The following is a 16,349-nucleotide window of genomic DNA, read 5'->3' as shown; positions in this document are numbered from 1 at the left end:
TAAAGTGCCAGTCAATTCACTGGCTGCTCTTTTTGAGCTATTGAAACATTGATGGCAGCATACTTGTAGCCATTTATGAAATACACATGAACTGATACTCTTACAAAAGCTTGGTTAGAGGAAGAGCTTAATATTCTGTGATGCTGGCACAAATGACAAATGAAGCGCATTGAGCACTTGTTTCATCTCGCAGGAAAAGCCCAATTGCATGGCAATGAGTCATTCATACTCATTCATAGTTATCCCTTCATATGTTTTTTCACTTTTAACCAATTATTTCCTTAATTATGTGATTGATGAGTTAATAATAATATACAGCACTGTTCAAAAGTTTGGGGTCAGTATGAATTTTTTCCCCAATAAGTCAATACTTTTATTTATCAAGAGTGGCAAGTCACATGACAAAGTAGAATTATAAAATGTCTTTAGGAAACCTGTCAAGTTTGTCAATGCAGCCTGATGCTTTTGTGACTTTCTTCTTTTGTCTGACAATTAGGCTTAAAAGAGTGCTCGTCATTTAAATGCACGGTTGATGCTGGTTGCCAGGTGACGTGTGTGTGTGTGAGTGTGTGTGCAGCAGTACTACTGATGTTCTTTTTCTCTCTCCAGGGTGTTGACGTCATCGTGAACGCTAGCACCATAGACGACATCGACCCCACAGCCATCGGACAGAGGCTGACCAATGGGACGGCTCCAGTGGCCAGCCCAGTGCTGAGCCGCCTGCGAATGAGAGACGAGGAGAACCCAGAAAACGTTGTGCGTGATTGGTGCTTAAGGGATGAGAGGGGGGCCGGGGTGTGTGTGTGTGTGAGGTGGGGGGTCTTGTTTGCGTGCACACTGGAAAGGGGTCAAATCAAGTTGTCTGTGAATGGCTCTCTAATAGTGTGATGTCTGACATTAGGGCACAGCCTTGTTGCTGTTTTTAGAGGAAAGTGCTCTTATTGTTGATACAGAGGAACTGAAACAATGATTGCTTATGTACCACGTGAAACAGTGAGTTTATTCACACACTTTAAAATAACCTAGATCCTTCCTGCTGTTTTGCTCACTTATCTGAATGACGTCTGTGCCAAGTATGCACTACCAGTCAAAAGTCTCTTATGCTCTCCAAGACTGCATTTACTTGATCTAAAAAACAGTAAAGAAGTGATATTGACAAATATTATTACAATATAAATAACTCATTTTAATATACTTTAAAATGTAACTTATTTCTTTGATGGCAAAGCTGAATTTTGATCCTTCAGAAATAAGAAATGGGAAGCCATATTCGGAATTTGTCCTCTGCATTTTAACCCATCCAAGTTATTTCACACACATTAGGAGTAGTGAGTAGTGAAAACACACACACACACACACACACACACACACACACACACACACACACACACACACACACACACACACACACACACACACACATACACACACGTCTGTTTCACTATCTTTGTGGGGACTCTCCATGGGCGTAATGGTTTTTATACCGTACAAACCGTATTTTCTATCCCCCTACACTGCCCCTACCCCTGCCCGTGCCCCTAAACCTACCCATCACAGGAAACATTCTGCATTTTTACTTTTTCAACAAAAAAACTCATCCTCTATGATTTATAAGCCTTTTGAAAAGTGGGGACCGCTGGCTGGTCTCCACAATGTAGGTGATCTCAGGTTTTACTATCCTTATGGGGACATTTGGTCTCCACAATGTAATATAAACAAGGGCACACATACACACACACACACACACACACACACATATACACACTGCAATCACTGTGTATGTCAACAGTGAACACAGACACACCTGAAACAGTGGGCAGCCATTGACTGTGGTGCCTGGGGAGCAATTAGGGGTTAGGTGTCTCAAGGGCACCTCAGTCATTTCCTGCCTGTATTGATTATTAAACCCACGACCTTCAGGTTACAAGTCCGACTCTCTTACCTTTAGGCCACAACTTCTCATGTGACCACAAAATCATACTAATATGCTGAAATGGTGAAACATTTCTTATTACTTAAAGGGGCTTTCACACCAGGTAGTTCTGTGAACTTAGCTCTAGGAATTAGCGGTGGTTCCCCAAGATAGTTCCCCAATAGTTTTATGATCTATGTAAAAAATAGCTCTGGTCCGAAAGGCCCTAATGTTGTTCTGTTTATTTTTTTGTGGAGACCATTATACACTAATATTCAAAAGTTTGGTGTAAGATTAAAAAAAAAAGATAATACATTTGTTCAGTAGGGATGCATTGAATTGTTTTCAACATGAATGATAATATATTAATAACTAAGCACTAATTGGTGGCAATTGTGCATGAATCAGCATATTAGGATGATTTCTGAAAGATCATGTGACACTGACGACTAGAGAAATGAAGCTGAAAATTCTGCTTTGCCATAGCAGGAATAAATTACAATAATTAAATAAAACACAGTTCTTTTAAATTGTAATAATATTTCACATTGTTACTGTTTTTATTGTATTTTTATCAAACAAATGCAGCTTGCATTTTGTGAGTATATAAGCCAGTGAAATTTCTCCACACGGATAGTAATACAAGTAATAATGTTTTAGTCTTTTGGGGATATTTTTGGGTCTTATAAATCAAACTAAATTATGTTTTTCTTGAAATTATAAAAATTCACAAAGTTTTCTGTGAGGGTGTGTTTAGGGTTAGGGTTAGGAGATACTCATGTTTAATCCCCATTAAACTTGAAAACCCAACCTATGTGCTCTCTAGCTGACTATATGTTTGGAAAAGAAACAAACCATCCCCATAGAGTGCCTTCCTTGGATCACGTCTTTGTCCTCAGCTGGCTGTCCAAATAAAATGGCCACTCGGCCAGTACTCACACTTCTCCTTTCCTTCTGACCACAGGGCACCACCTACCAGAAAACAAATGCAGAGATCGAGATGAAGAAAATCAATCGAGAGGAATTCTGGGAACAAGCCAAGGTAGAAATTTGATTCCTTTGGGTTTCTGCTGCTAAGATGCTTGATCTGAGGCTCTGAGAATGGCAGTGTGAACCTTTGTAAACAGTGTAAGCACAATGTGATGCTTCAGCTGACTATTCTCTTTGTTTTAACACTGAGGAAGTGGTTCTGTCAGATTCTTTGATGGCTTTCAGTCACTAGCAGCTTAGAATAACTGCTAGGGTCACTTTTATGTCCCAGGGGTGTATTTTTATGAAAACATTTCTCTCTCTTTTTTTGTGAGGGTTTTGGGATTTTTTTTACTATGCCTTTATTTGGTGGCTTTTTTTTGCATTCTTTTTTGTGTTTGTATAGATTTCAATTAATGATCATCTAGTGAAACAGAAGTAAAATTAGTTATCTGAAAAAATATCAATCTGAAATGTTATGAAAATTATGACTGAAGCAGCTGACAACAAAGTTGTCCCACTAACCTGATTTTTTTATATATTTAAACAGTATATACAAAAATATGTAGTTGTTTCCCATTTTGTTGTTCATAATTTTCCAACCATACTGTAATTTTGCTATTTTAAATTATTATTATTAATAATATTATTATTAGTGTTATTAATACTCATTTAATTTGCAGTATTAGATTATATAAACAGGTCCTTCTCAAAAAATTAGCATATATGATAAAAGTTCATTATTTTCCATAATGTAATGATAAAAATTATCATGAAAAGGTTCTCTAAACAAGCTATTAACCTAATCATCTGAATCAACTTATTAACTCTAAACACCTGCAAAAGATTCCTGAGGCTTTTAAAAACTCCCAGCCTGGTTCATTACTCAATACCGCAATCATGGGTAAGACTGCCGACCTGACTGCCGTCCAGAAGGCCATCATTGACACCCTCAAGCGAGAGGGTAAGACACAGAAAGAAATTTCTGAACGAATAGGCTGTTCCCAGAGGGCTGTATCAAGGCACCTCAGTGGGAAGTCTGTGGGAAGGAAAAAGTGTGGCAAAAAACGCTGCACAATGAGAAGAGATGACCGGACCCTGAGGAAGATTGTGGAGAAGGACCGATTCCAGACCTTGGGGGACCTGCGGGAGCAGTGGACTGAGTCTGGAGTAGAAACATCCAGAGCCACTATGCACAGGCGTGTGCAGGAAATGAGTTACAGGTGCCGCATTCCCCAGGTCAAGCCACTTTGGGCTACAGAGAAGCAGCACTGGACTGTTGCTCAGTGGTCCAAAGTACTTTTTTCAGATGAAAGCAAATTTTGCATGTCATTCAGAAATCAAGGTGCCAGAGTCTGGAGGAAGACTGGGGAGAAGGAAATGCCAAAATGCCTGAAGTCCAGTGTCAAGTACCCACAGTCAGTGGTGGTCTGGGGTGCCATGTCAGCTGCTGGTGTTGGTCCACTGTGTTTTATCAAGGGCAGGGTCAATGCAGCTAGCTATCAGGAGATTTTGGAGCCCTTCATGCTTCCATCTGCTGAAAAGCTTAATGGAGATTTGGTTTTTCAGCACGACTAACCATGGTATTACTGTGCTCAATTGGCCTGCCAACTCTCCTGACCTGAACCCCATATAGAATCTGTGGGATATTGTGAAGAGAAAGTTGAGAGACGCAAGACCCAACACTCTGGATGAGCTTAAGGCCGCTATCGAAGCATCCTGGGCCTCCATAACACCTCAGCAGTGCCACAGGCTGATCGCCTCCATGCCACGCCGCATTGAAGCAGTCATTTCTGCAAAAGGATTCCCGACCAAGTATTGAGTGCATAACTGAACATTAAAAACACTTTTCTTTTATTGGTCGGATGAAATATGCTAATTTTTTGAGAGGGTTTTCATGAGCTGTATGCCAAAATCATCAGTATTAAAACAATAAAAGACCTGAAATATTTCAGTTGGTGTGCAATGAATCTAAAATATATGAAAGTTTAATTTTTATCATTACATTGTGGAAAATAATGAACTTTTTTCACAAATGCACATTTTTTGAGAAGGACCTATATATATATATTATTTATACATTATTTATACGCACCAGAGTTCGATTGACGTCAGAATTTGGTTCATCTGGACTCTGGATGATGTGAATGTGGTCTTCCGAACTCGACTGCCCACCCGCGAACCGCACCCGAGTCCGCTTAAAAACATCTGGGTTTGGGTTCATGCGAACTCTGGAACGGTTCGTTGCTTATGTGAACGCAATCGTACTAAATCGCGGAAGTGAACCACTATTAATGATGAATGGTTTGATACAAATGTGTGTTTTGTGTGTTTCACTCATCCACCTGACGAGCGTCACTGACATACTGCAAGCAGAGAGCTGTAGATCTCATCTCTGCTCGTCTTCAGCGTTCTTTAGAGCATTTGCAGTGCATTCGCGGCAGAAAGACGCAATAAGTGCCATTTATGTACCGAAGCTCTGGTAACAAAACCAACGGTTCAAAAACAAAAATATAAAACTGACGGGAGCAATGCTATGCATTTCACCGCCTTCCCGCTCACTGTCGTTACTAAGCAACCGGGTAAACAGATGCTCGATTGGATTGAGATCAGGGGAATGTGGAGGCCAGGTCAACACTTCAAACTCGTTGTTGTGATCCTCAAACTCCTCAAACAATTTTTGCTTTGTGGCAGAGCGCATTATGCCGCTGAAAGAGGCCACAGCCACCAACAAATACCGTTTCCATTAAAGCGTGTACATGGCCTGCAACAATGCTTTGGTAGGTGGTACGTGTCAAAGTAATATCCATATAGATGGCAGGACCCAAGGTTTCCCAGCAGAACATTGCCCAAAACATTCCCATAGTGCATCCTGGTGCCATGTGTTCTCCAGGTAAAAGTGATGTAAAAGAAAAGGTGATTCATCACACCAGGTCACCTTCTTCCATTGCTCCATGGTCCAGTTCTGATGCCTACTGTTGACGCTTTTTGTTCAGCATGGGCACCCTGACCACACGGGCCAGCCTTCGCCCCTCACGTGCATCAATGACAGAGGTGGACAGTTACTAAGTACATTTACTTGAGTACTGTACTTAAGTACACTTTTTGAGTATCTGTACTTTACTGGAGTATTATTTTTTCTGGAAACTTTTGACTTTTACTTCACTACATTTAAAAAAAAGACAAATATCTTACTTTTTACTTCTGTAGCAGCTCTGAAAGTCGTAGGATGAATTTTTCCTTCTTTAAAAGGTTTTTTGTTGTTGTTGTTTCAGACAGTCTATCAGGAATCGCTCTTATAGGGTCATATACATTTTCCCAACTTTTTTTGAACACTGATCAGTTCATAGCAAAATGGAAGAAGACGGTTCTTAGGCACAAGTATGTGCACCCAAAGCCATACTTTGAAAGTATGTTTCAGTTTTTTTTTTTTAATTAGTTAAAAATTAGTTAAGTTGGCATACACTTGGTGCATGTCTTATAAAATATTAAAAATATAAACATCTGGGAGAAAGAGAAGAGTAAAGTTGGGAGAATATCATGTGTATCAGTGTTTTGGATTTGTGCATTCGCCTTAAAGTGACAGCAGCTTTATAAAGAGCTTTGTAACTTTTATGCGAGTATTTAAATTAGTTTAAGTTAGTCGTATGCTAGTACGTCAGATGGAGCATCACTGATGACAGTGTGCATTTATACAACAATAATAAAATAATGCATTGGCATAAAAAAGGAAATTTACTTTAAAGTACTTTGAAGTACTTTTGAAAACAAATACTTCTGTACTTTTACTTGAGTAAAAATCTGTTTTTACAACTTTCACTTGTAACGGAGTAATATTTGACCAGTAGTACTTTTACTCAAGTAATAGAGTTGTGTACTTTGTCCACCTCTGATCAATGACCTTATTGCTGGTTCACCACTGTTCCTTCGTTGGACCACATTTGATAGATACTGACCACTGTAGTCCGGGAACACCCCACAAGAGCTGCAGCTTTGGAGATACTCTGACTCGTCTAGCCATCACAGTTTGGCCCTTGCCAAACTCGCTCAAATCCTTACGCTTGCCCATTTTTCCTGCTTCTAACACATCACCTTTGAGGACAAAGCGTTCAGTTGTGGCCTAATATATCCCGCCCCCTAACAGGTGCCATGATGAACAGTCACTTCATCAGTCATAATATTCTTAATGTTATGCCTGATTGGTGTATATATTTTTCTAGTTGAAAAAAATGGGGGCCTGTATCCTTTACATACATTGATTCACTTTTCAGTATTGTGTTCTAAAATGCTGAGATCTAGCATTGTGTCCACTGAAATATATTCCCACATAGATAAAAATAGAAATGACAAATATTGTAAATGAAGTATAAATGTTATGTAAATACATTTCACTGATATTTTACCGACATGTCCTGTTTAAAGCGGGAGGAGGAGTTGAGAAAGGAGGAAGAAAGAAAGAAGGCTGCGGAGGAACGACAGCGTTTTGAAGACGAGAGGATGGAGCTGGAGAGAAAAGAGCAAGAGGAGCGAGAGAAGCGGTACCGCGAGAGGGAGCGGCAGATCGAGGAACACAGGTAGGAATGACGCCACAGAGGCCAATACAGATGACCCTCAGTCATACATCATTATGATGCTATCTGTTTATATGCGCGGTCACAGGAAGAAGATGCTGGAGGAGGAAGAGGCCAAAGAGAGGTCAAGGAATCAACCCTTGATTGTAAGAGTGCGTATGCTTTGCATACAGTAAACCAGGTTTTGTGTCTTAATGTTTTCTGGCTTGAGAAATGCATGGAATCTATAGGTGGTGGTAACTATGACCTATGACCCATGTTTCAGTAACATTGTGCCTGTAATAAGTTGATAAATGTGACTGCTGAATACACAGGCTTCAGAAGTATTTCCACAATATCGGTTTTATTGCACTAGTCATATGTACGGTAAATAAGTAACAAAGAACGGCATGTGGAGTAACCCACATTTAACAGGTTAATAAAATAATCTTAGTTTTTGCTGCCCCCTGCTGGAAATAAACATGCATTGATTCTCTTTGCAGACAGAGCCCAGCTGTGAAGACCTTGCCCTGGACAAAAAGGAATCAGAGGTTGAGGTGGGTTGAAACGGATCTGTTAGGGCCACACTAGCATCGCTTCATTTCTCAGATAAGTGTTTTGAAAAGCAGAACAGACTCTGACCCTAACAAGCTCAAATGTGGAGCAGTTTTGTGTTATGATGACAGATATTCTGCTGGGGTTTACATGTGGGTCAGTGGGATTCCTCGGGCTATTTAAAGACGGTGCGTTTCTGTGTGTGTGCAAGCTGATAGAATCTTCATGATGAGAAGGGGCCAACAAAAATCCTAATGCAAAACTTTCTCACCTGCACAGTAATTATTAGATTAATACACCACCGGTCACAAGTTTAGAATTATTGTTGTCAAACGATTAATCGTGATAAATTGCATCCAAAATAAGAGCTTATATACGTATGTGTACTGTGTATAATTATTATGAATATTTGAATTCACACACATGTATATATGAGAAGTATATATGCATTTATTTACTGTGTATGTATATATACTGCATATGCATGTGTGTGTATTAGAATATACATAATAATTATACACAGTGCACATACATATATAAGCTCTTATTTTGGACAATTTATCACGATTAATTGTTTGATAGCAGTATTTCGAATAATTAGGGTTTTTTGTGTGTATTTTTGTTTTGATTTTAAATCAATTTAAATGGCAAAGAATTATAATATGCTGATTTGGTGCTTAGTTGGGCCTATTATTGGTGCTCAATTATTAATAATGCTTCTTATTATCAATGTCGAGAAAAAAAAAATTGTGGATGCTGCAATACTTTTTTTAGGATTCTTTGATGAAGAGAAAATTAAAAAGAAAGCAATTATTTGAAATATAAATCTTTTGTAACTTTATCAAATCTTTGCTGTCACTTCTGATCAATTTAATGCATCCTTGCTGAATAATAAATATAATTTATTCTGCAATTATATAATTATTAACATACAGCTCTGAAAAAGACCACTTATATAAAATGTATTTTCTTTTTTTTACGTACCCCAAACTATTAATGTTTAAAAGTGTTTTCTTAAATATTAATAATAAAAGAAATGTTTATTGAGCTGCAAATCCGCATATTAGTATATAGTCTGAAGGATTGTGATGCTGAAGACATCATGATCACAGGAATAAATTACAATACAACAAAAATCTTAATTATTCCAATCATTTGACGAAACATTCCAAACATTATGTATTAAATATTAAATATGTTTATAGGAGGCAGCAGCCATCATTGCCCAGAGGCCTGATAACCCACGGGAATTCTTCAAGCAGAGAGAGAGAGCCATAGCCAACAGTGTGGACATCTCACCAGTCACTACGCACAGGACAGGTAAGATTATAGTAAAGGGTGGAGAGGAGGAGGAGGAGGAGGAGGAGGAGGAGGGCGTTCATGCTACTAAGCCTCTGTTTGTCCTGCTACTTGCTCTTCACTTGTCTCTCAATCTGTCATTTAATGAGAATTAAACAGCACAGCTCAGGAGAGACCATCTGTCTGAAATCTCTGCTCTGAATCACCACAGCAGATCTGTGAGGGTCATACACGGATTATTTATATAGTTAAATGATGTAGATGGATAGAAACGGATATATTTATATAGAGAACAGAGGTTAAAGAGAATAGACCTTATTCACAGCAGCGCCATCTTTGGGCAGTGAGGGATAGAGCGCATCTCTTTAGTGTTTCATTTCCACTGCAAAATCATTCGTTATTTGACAGGACACTGTTTTCAACAGGCGTTTTAATCACCAATTACTTCCCCTGGCATGGATTATCTAGCTTTTTTTTAAACTAGAATCATCATGATGTAAACACGTTTTCAGTACATCGTTCTCATGTAAACATACCCTTACTTTATTGATCTATACAGCTGCTCTGAAGCAAACAGTGATGTCATCACCCAGCTCAGTTCAGTTCTTATACAATATTGTCAAGGCAGGCAGATCAATAATATTGTTGAATATTGAGTGTCTCCAACTAAACAAGCCAGAGGTGATGTGGCAAGGAATCCAAACTCCATTTGTTTTCAGAATGAAAAAAAAAACCTTGGTCATGGCCAAAAACCAAGGCTCATTGATGCACATGTGGAGAGAAGGCTGGCCCTTGCGGTCCAGTAAAACAGACGAGTTGCTGTAGCTCAGATTGCTCAAGATGTTAATGCTGGTTCTGATAGAAAAGTGTCAGAATACACAGTACATCACAGTTTGTTGTGGGAAAACAGTGATGTCATCGTCCAGCTCAGTTCAGTGCAGTTGATTTTCTAGGTATTTTCTACTGGCCAGAATTTTGAAATCGAAACAGACATAATGTGCTACGAGCTCGCTCAAGTACTGAAGGAGAGAAACCATTTAATACTTTGTAAGTCGCAATATTTTAAAATATTTGCAATGTTTAATAGTGAACCAATGCAGTAAACACAGCAAGTTTATCCCTCACAGCCTCGCTTTTATGCCTGTTAAGGCGATGCTCTGAATAAGGTCTCATGCTGGCCCCAAAGTTACTGCAAACCACAGTTAATAATGTGAGAATGTCTTTGAATTAGTTGCAACATGCTGGTAATTTTGATTAATACAAATAGCAATAAAAAAAAAAAAACTATTTCTGTGTTCTAAGTATGTTTATGCTTAATCAACATGCTAACACCTTGCAAACTCTTTTTTGCTTGAATTGCTTGATTGTGCTAAGTCGAAAAGTTTGCTGATTGATGTTATTTTTACTGAAGTAACAAATAGCTGTTTTGTTTCATGTTACAACGTATCTTCAACATTATCACAATAGCTTCAAATGTGCCTTCTGGCGGTTGAGTAAATCGATGCTTACAATCCCTGCTGGAAAAAAGAGCTACTTAAAAGGAGTCCCATTTTCCCATGGAATGCTGTTTGAGATAAACCATCTTAAACCAGCAAACCAGGCTTAGGCTAGTTTAAGCAGGGCTTTTTTTCAACAGGGATGCTAAAGCAAAGATTGCTTCAAAAATTGCTTCAAAAGTCAAAAATGCTTTATTAGTGCCATTTTCCAACAGACTGTACTATACTGCTCAACAATGCAATATTATTACTGGGTGATTGTGTCATTTCATTGTTTCATAGACTTTCATAGATCTTATCATAGACTTTTTTTAGTGTTGGAGTGAATGTCAAACTCCTCACTACCATCCAAGGGTGTGAGACCATCACACTAACAGCTGTTTTCTTACCTCTCTCCTTCTACCTTACTTTTTTCCTCTCTATTTCTTGGTAATTTCTTTCTTTTCATCTGCTCACTCCATCCTTTTGGTTGTTGACATTCCCTTTTTTAACCATCCGTCCACTCCATCTCTCCTTCTGACGATCCTGGATCTCATTTAACCACTACCCAACTGCTGCACATCCGCCATCACTTCTGTTTTGATCTTGTGCTTCTCTGTCTCTCTGATCATTCTCTTTTACACAAATTTCTTCCCCTCTCTATCCCTGGATTTATTTCCTCATGTCTATCCGGTTTGGTCTTCCTCTGTCACACCTGTGTACGTCGCTCTTTGTGTGTGTGTGTGGTGGGTGTCCATGTGTCCCACACGATGGTCCCGTCTCCTGTTTACCAGGCCGCTTGGACAGTCCATTCTTGAGGCAGCAGCACAGTCCATCCGATTGCAGCCCACCCCCTTCTCGCACTCCGCCCCATATGCGGCGGCAGCCAGGTCCACCTGGTAGGTACTGGACAGATCTTGCTGAGGGCCACTGAATCAGCGTAGGATCACCAAGTCATCCAGCCTAGCTCTTCTTACTGAATTACCGTTTTTCTTTTGGCTTCCTCAGCAACACTGAGAGCATTAACTGTAGCTACACTGCACCGGGACGCACCAGGTCTTCCAGTGTCCGCATCTGCTAGTATTATAGGGATAGTTCGCCCTAAAATTAAACATCGGTCACTGTTTACTCATCAAACCCGTAGAATGTTTCTTCTGTGGAACACAAATGGAGATATTTTGCAGAATGTCCAAGCTGCTCTTTTCCATACAATGAAAGTGGATATGTTGCTTCAAAAAGGAACAAAAAGTGCCATGGGATTACCATAAAAATAGTCTACATGACTTTATTAATCTGCTGTATTCCTAGTCATAGCATCATATATAATGTGCAATATTTCAATGCCTGACTTTAATTTCAGGATATGCTTTACACAAAGGTAACATGTGGTTCTAAGATTTAAAGTATTGCACATTATAAATGTAGAAGAAAAAAAAAGTATCTCTGCGGCAAATAAAATGTTGTTACTAACATGCAGAAACATGTAAAGAAAATATGTTATTACTTTTTTATGTTTGTTATCCAAATGACAATCAATAGAGATTATACGAAAATAAAAATGTTGGATGGAGGCTGAATTGTATACAAGCTTGGAGTCGATTTTAAGAAAAAGGGGCAGCCTGGTCTCATTAGCCACGTTTCCACTGTCCTGCCAAAAGCGAGTGCCACGGCCAGTCCACTTGCACCGGTCCTGTTTGGTAAACCCACGGTACTTAACAGAACACCCGACCCATTATCCGAAAGCAGCACTGATTTAAAAACGGGTACACAACCCGTTTGACATAAAGGTCGCGACCCGAACCGCACCCGCGTTGAATCTACTACATCAGGTAGACACATTTTTTTTATTTTCACATATAATTTAAGCAATCAAACCAACATGGTTTCAAATCAACAAACTGAGTTGATGTGTTTAAGAAAAATAGAAACATAGCACGACATGGTAATAATTAAAAGAAAAAAAGATGAGACTGTGCATCCATTGTGTAAACAATATAAAACTGGACTACATCATGTGAACAATCTGCCCATACGGGCTATTTTGAACAAAAGTGCATATATCCCACCGTAGGCTATACAGGCACTTAGAGGTTTCTTATTAAATCTGAGCATTTACTGTCATATGCTTTCGGGAATATTTTAGCAGGCTCACTCTGCATTTAAACTGTTGTCTCTTCTGAAACTCTGCGGTGCACACGTGGCCGTCAGTCCTCTTAGCAGCATGAAGGATACATTTTATTCAAATTGCCATACAGAAAGCAAGCAAAGAGTGTTTCTGAATATCTTCAGTTGCAGGGCTGTGCTCAGGGCTGCAAATTGCGCTTTAATTACAAACTGAGGTGGTCTTCCCAGTTTGAAAAAACAGCATATGCTGGTTAGGTATGTTTTAAAGCATGGCAGCTGGTTTGAGCTGGTTTCAGATGGTCCTTATCTGGGGCCGGTTGCGTAAACCACTTAGACTAGTCTTAAAAGGAAGTCATCTAATTTTTTTCAAACTTTTTAAAATCAGTTACATAAAATGGTAGATCGGCTCAATTTAAATTAGAAAAGTAAGACTGATTACATTTTGACTAATTCCTAGTTGGACAAATTAGTACTTAAGACACAGTCTTAACATAGTGGCTAAGTTTATTCACCCCTGGTCATGAGCTGGTTTAAGCTGGTCAAGTGCTGGTCCTAAGAAACTAGCTCCAGCTCAAGACCAGCTTATAACCAGCTCATGACCAGTTTAAACCAGCCCAGGACCAACTAAGGACCAGCATAGACCAAATCAAACCATCTGCCATGCTTTAAAAAAAATTCTACAGGGTTCAAAGTCAGACTACCGAGCGTGAACACAATTAACGCCTGGAAGCAGCTGCCTAGTGGGTCCCGAATTGAGTCGAAATAGTCTTTGCTATTGGACCCGCAGTCCACCCATGCCTATTGATTCCCAGCTTGGTCCGGCCTCAGCTGTGCTTCCTTGGAGCCAATGGCCAGGGTTTTTTGGCCAAAGCGGGCCAACTGAGGCTTCATTTCTTAATATGTATCACCTACAGGTACAAAATGTACATTTTTGTAGGTTTGGATAGATGCTGCAAAATTCCAAATGACAATGTTTTGCAGTTGCAGCCAACTCTGGCGGAACCCCAATAACTTTGTGTGAGGGTGTAGAATTTAAAGGGGTACTTCAGCGGTGGGAAGATTAATCTGTATTTAAACTGGGTCATTAATGAAGAAGAAATGTGAAATTATTTTTGAATTTGGTGCTTTCTAGACTGAGAAAAGACAGAAAATGTATTTTTGTCCCATGGTGATGAAAGACTACAATTCCCAGAATGCTTCGCTGCCCTGTGAGGCCGCTCCCAAAGCCACCGCTAGTGAATCACTTTTCCACTGCGTTCATTTTCATAAAATCAGTTCAGTTGGAGAACAGACACTACAATACTCCCTCTGCTGACTGTAGTCTTTAGCTTCTGGCCAAAAGTTCCTCTGATGACGCAAATTGACGATATTTGCATCATCGGAGGAATTTTTCCAGAAATAAAATGCATAAATCTCTTGTCTCAGGGGGATATGAGGGGAGGAGCACAATAATTTGATTATACTCCAGGGTTTCTACTGATACAAAGCCATATGCTAATCGCTGAAGTAACCCTTTAAATTGTTAATAGCTGAAAAACGTATCCCGATCCACTCCGTGAAGACGCACACTTCTCATTCAAACACACATCACTCGAAACAGCATTTTGTGAGCTGTGATAAAGCTGGCGAGAACCAATGAGCTTTTGATATCTCTGTCGTAAAACCCGTTGTAAAGCTTCTTGAGGCGTCCATTTTTAAATATATAATGAGTGTATTATAATTTATCATTATAAATATATAATGAGTAGGGATATGACTATCGCTGCTGAGAATGGAGATGAAGGTCACTGAACAAAGGCTTGAGTTTGAGTCTGTTCCTTGCCATCATACGGATTCTGAAGACTGGATTACAGCGCAGAAATAAAATAATTACTTTTTGTGAATTGTTGCAATTCTGGTTTATTTTATGGTTCTATTATCAGTTATAACATAAGCAGGACTATACTGAGATAACACCTTTTGTGCCCTACGACAAACAAAATAAATATTACATGATAAATAATTAGTAAACAATTAAAGAAATTGTATTTGTTTTAAGGTCTTACAATATAGTTTCGTTTAACATTATGTCCTTCGAAACGAGTTTGCAGCAGACGTCACACAGAACAGAGCGAAATGTTTATATTAGTTAGATAAGTAAACTGACCTGAATAAATGTGACTAACATAATGGCGTCCTGAAGATGACAAAAACCACCTGTCAGGTGCTCAACTGTTTGTCCAATCTTAATAACCACCTCCCGTTCTGTATGTCCCATCTGACGTGACCCGCTGTACTAGCTAACTACACTACGGCCTTCTCAATGTCACAATCCATTTCTTTCTCAAGACAACTATTTGATCCATATTGCCATCTTCTCTGGGTCCATGGTCAGTTTATGTGTTCTATCCTTGTTGTCCGTTTACTTTGTATTTTGCACAGGAAACATTAAGTATGTGTTAATTTGAAGCTATTCCATGGACGTTTGGAGGACTGAGACAAACTGATTCTTTTGGTTAGGGAGATCTGGTTGAATCTCACCAATGTTACTCCCCTCATGTCCCCCTTCCTCTCCTCCCATGCTCTTTCTGACGGATAACCGGCGGCCCTGCCTACGCTTCCTTTCGTCCTGTTGACCTGTGAGTGTACACCACGTTGCAACGCATGTGATTGTGGTCTCCGAGCCCTTGGGCTTGCGTTCCGTGGACCTTGTGTGACTGTGGTATCGTACGTGACCGCTGTGGAGCCGACCTCGTGGTGTGTTCAACTATAACATTAAATAGCAACACGAGGACAAATGCCGCCCATGAGGACTAAACACTGGGTCTGTACTTAGACCCAACATTTAGAGTTTATATAGAGTGATACTGTGGATTTCACAGAAATGGGTGAATTTGAACTGTCACTTGGCATGTGCAACCAGTTTTTATGATGGTCATTGTGGTTTCTTGAGTTGTGTTTGTTGTATGTCACGTGAGGTCTTCACTAAGCTGTATCGTATTAATGTCCGAAATTTGCATCTCAGTGTTTTTGTTGTATTTCAAATTGGTGACTTCCATATGATTTCCCAGCTATCAGGGAATGTTCTCAGAAACCTTCTGACAAGGTTCTCTCAAAGTTTTGAACAAACATTCTTTCTAGTAACATTAGTATAATTTTCATTCAAAGCTATCTGGTCTTTAATATTGTTCTCAAAACATTAGCACTAAAACATTGTTTATATATCATTCATGCAAGGTGTTTTTTTTCAGAAACTTTTTTAATTGTTACTTGGATTGTTCAAAGAACATTTCAAAAGTAACATTTCCATAATCTTTGCAAAATTAGCCATTCTTAGAACATATTTTTGTTAGCTGGGTTCATACGTTTTTTCAGTAGTAATTTTGTCTCAAATTGATAAAACAGAAATAAATGAGACATCATTTGCTCAGATAATTTGATCTTGGAATACATTTGAAATCTCTGCAAACCTGAGCATAATTTGGT

The 16,349-nt window shown here is 39.2% G+C and overlaps 1 protein-coding gene across 9 annotated transcripts in view; it reads left to right on the top strand.

Annotated features, from left to right (window-relative positions):
* dbn1 (drebrin 1) overlaps positions 1–16,349 on the top strand; it is a 130,914-nt gene that overhangs the window by 100,414 nt on the left and 14,151 nt on the right. For 3 of the 9 annotated variants that reach the window (XM_067423385.1, XM_067423384.1, XM_067423380.1), the window contains exons 5-11: positions 610–756; positions 2,877–2,954; positions 7,304–7,455; positions 7,541–7,604; positions 7,935–7,988; positions 9,192–9,306; positions 11,555–11,659. In XM_067423385.1, coding sequence (XP_067279486.1) covers positions 610–756; positions 2,877–2,954; positions 7,304–7,455; positions 7,541–7,604; positions 7,935–7,988; positions 9,192–9,306; positions 11,555–11,659 — 715 coding nt within the window. The remainder of the gene's footprint in view (positions 1–609; positions 757–2,876; positions 2,955–7,303; positions 7,456–7,540; positions 7,605–7,934; positions 7,989–9,191; positions 9,307–11,554; positions 11,660–16,349) is intronic. The other 6 variants (XM_067423386.1, XM_067423381.1, XM_067423389.1 and 3 more) reach the window with 4 other exon arrangements.

This window comes from Pseudorasbora parva, chromosome 18 (assembly GCF_024679245.1).
Source record: "Pseudorasbora parva isolate DD20220531a chromosome 18, ASM2467924v1, whole genome shotgun sequence".
Classification (NCBI taxonomy): Eukaryota; Metazoa; Chordata; class Actinopteri; order Cypriniformes; family Gobionidae; genus Pseudorasbora; species Pseudorasbora parva.
The sequence above is the reverse complement of the archived record's forward strand: the minus strand, read 5'-3'. Positions and strand labels throughout refer to the sequence as shown.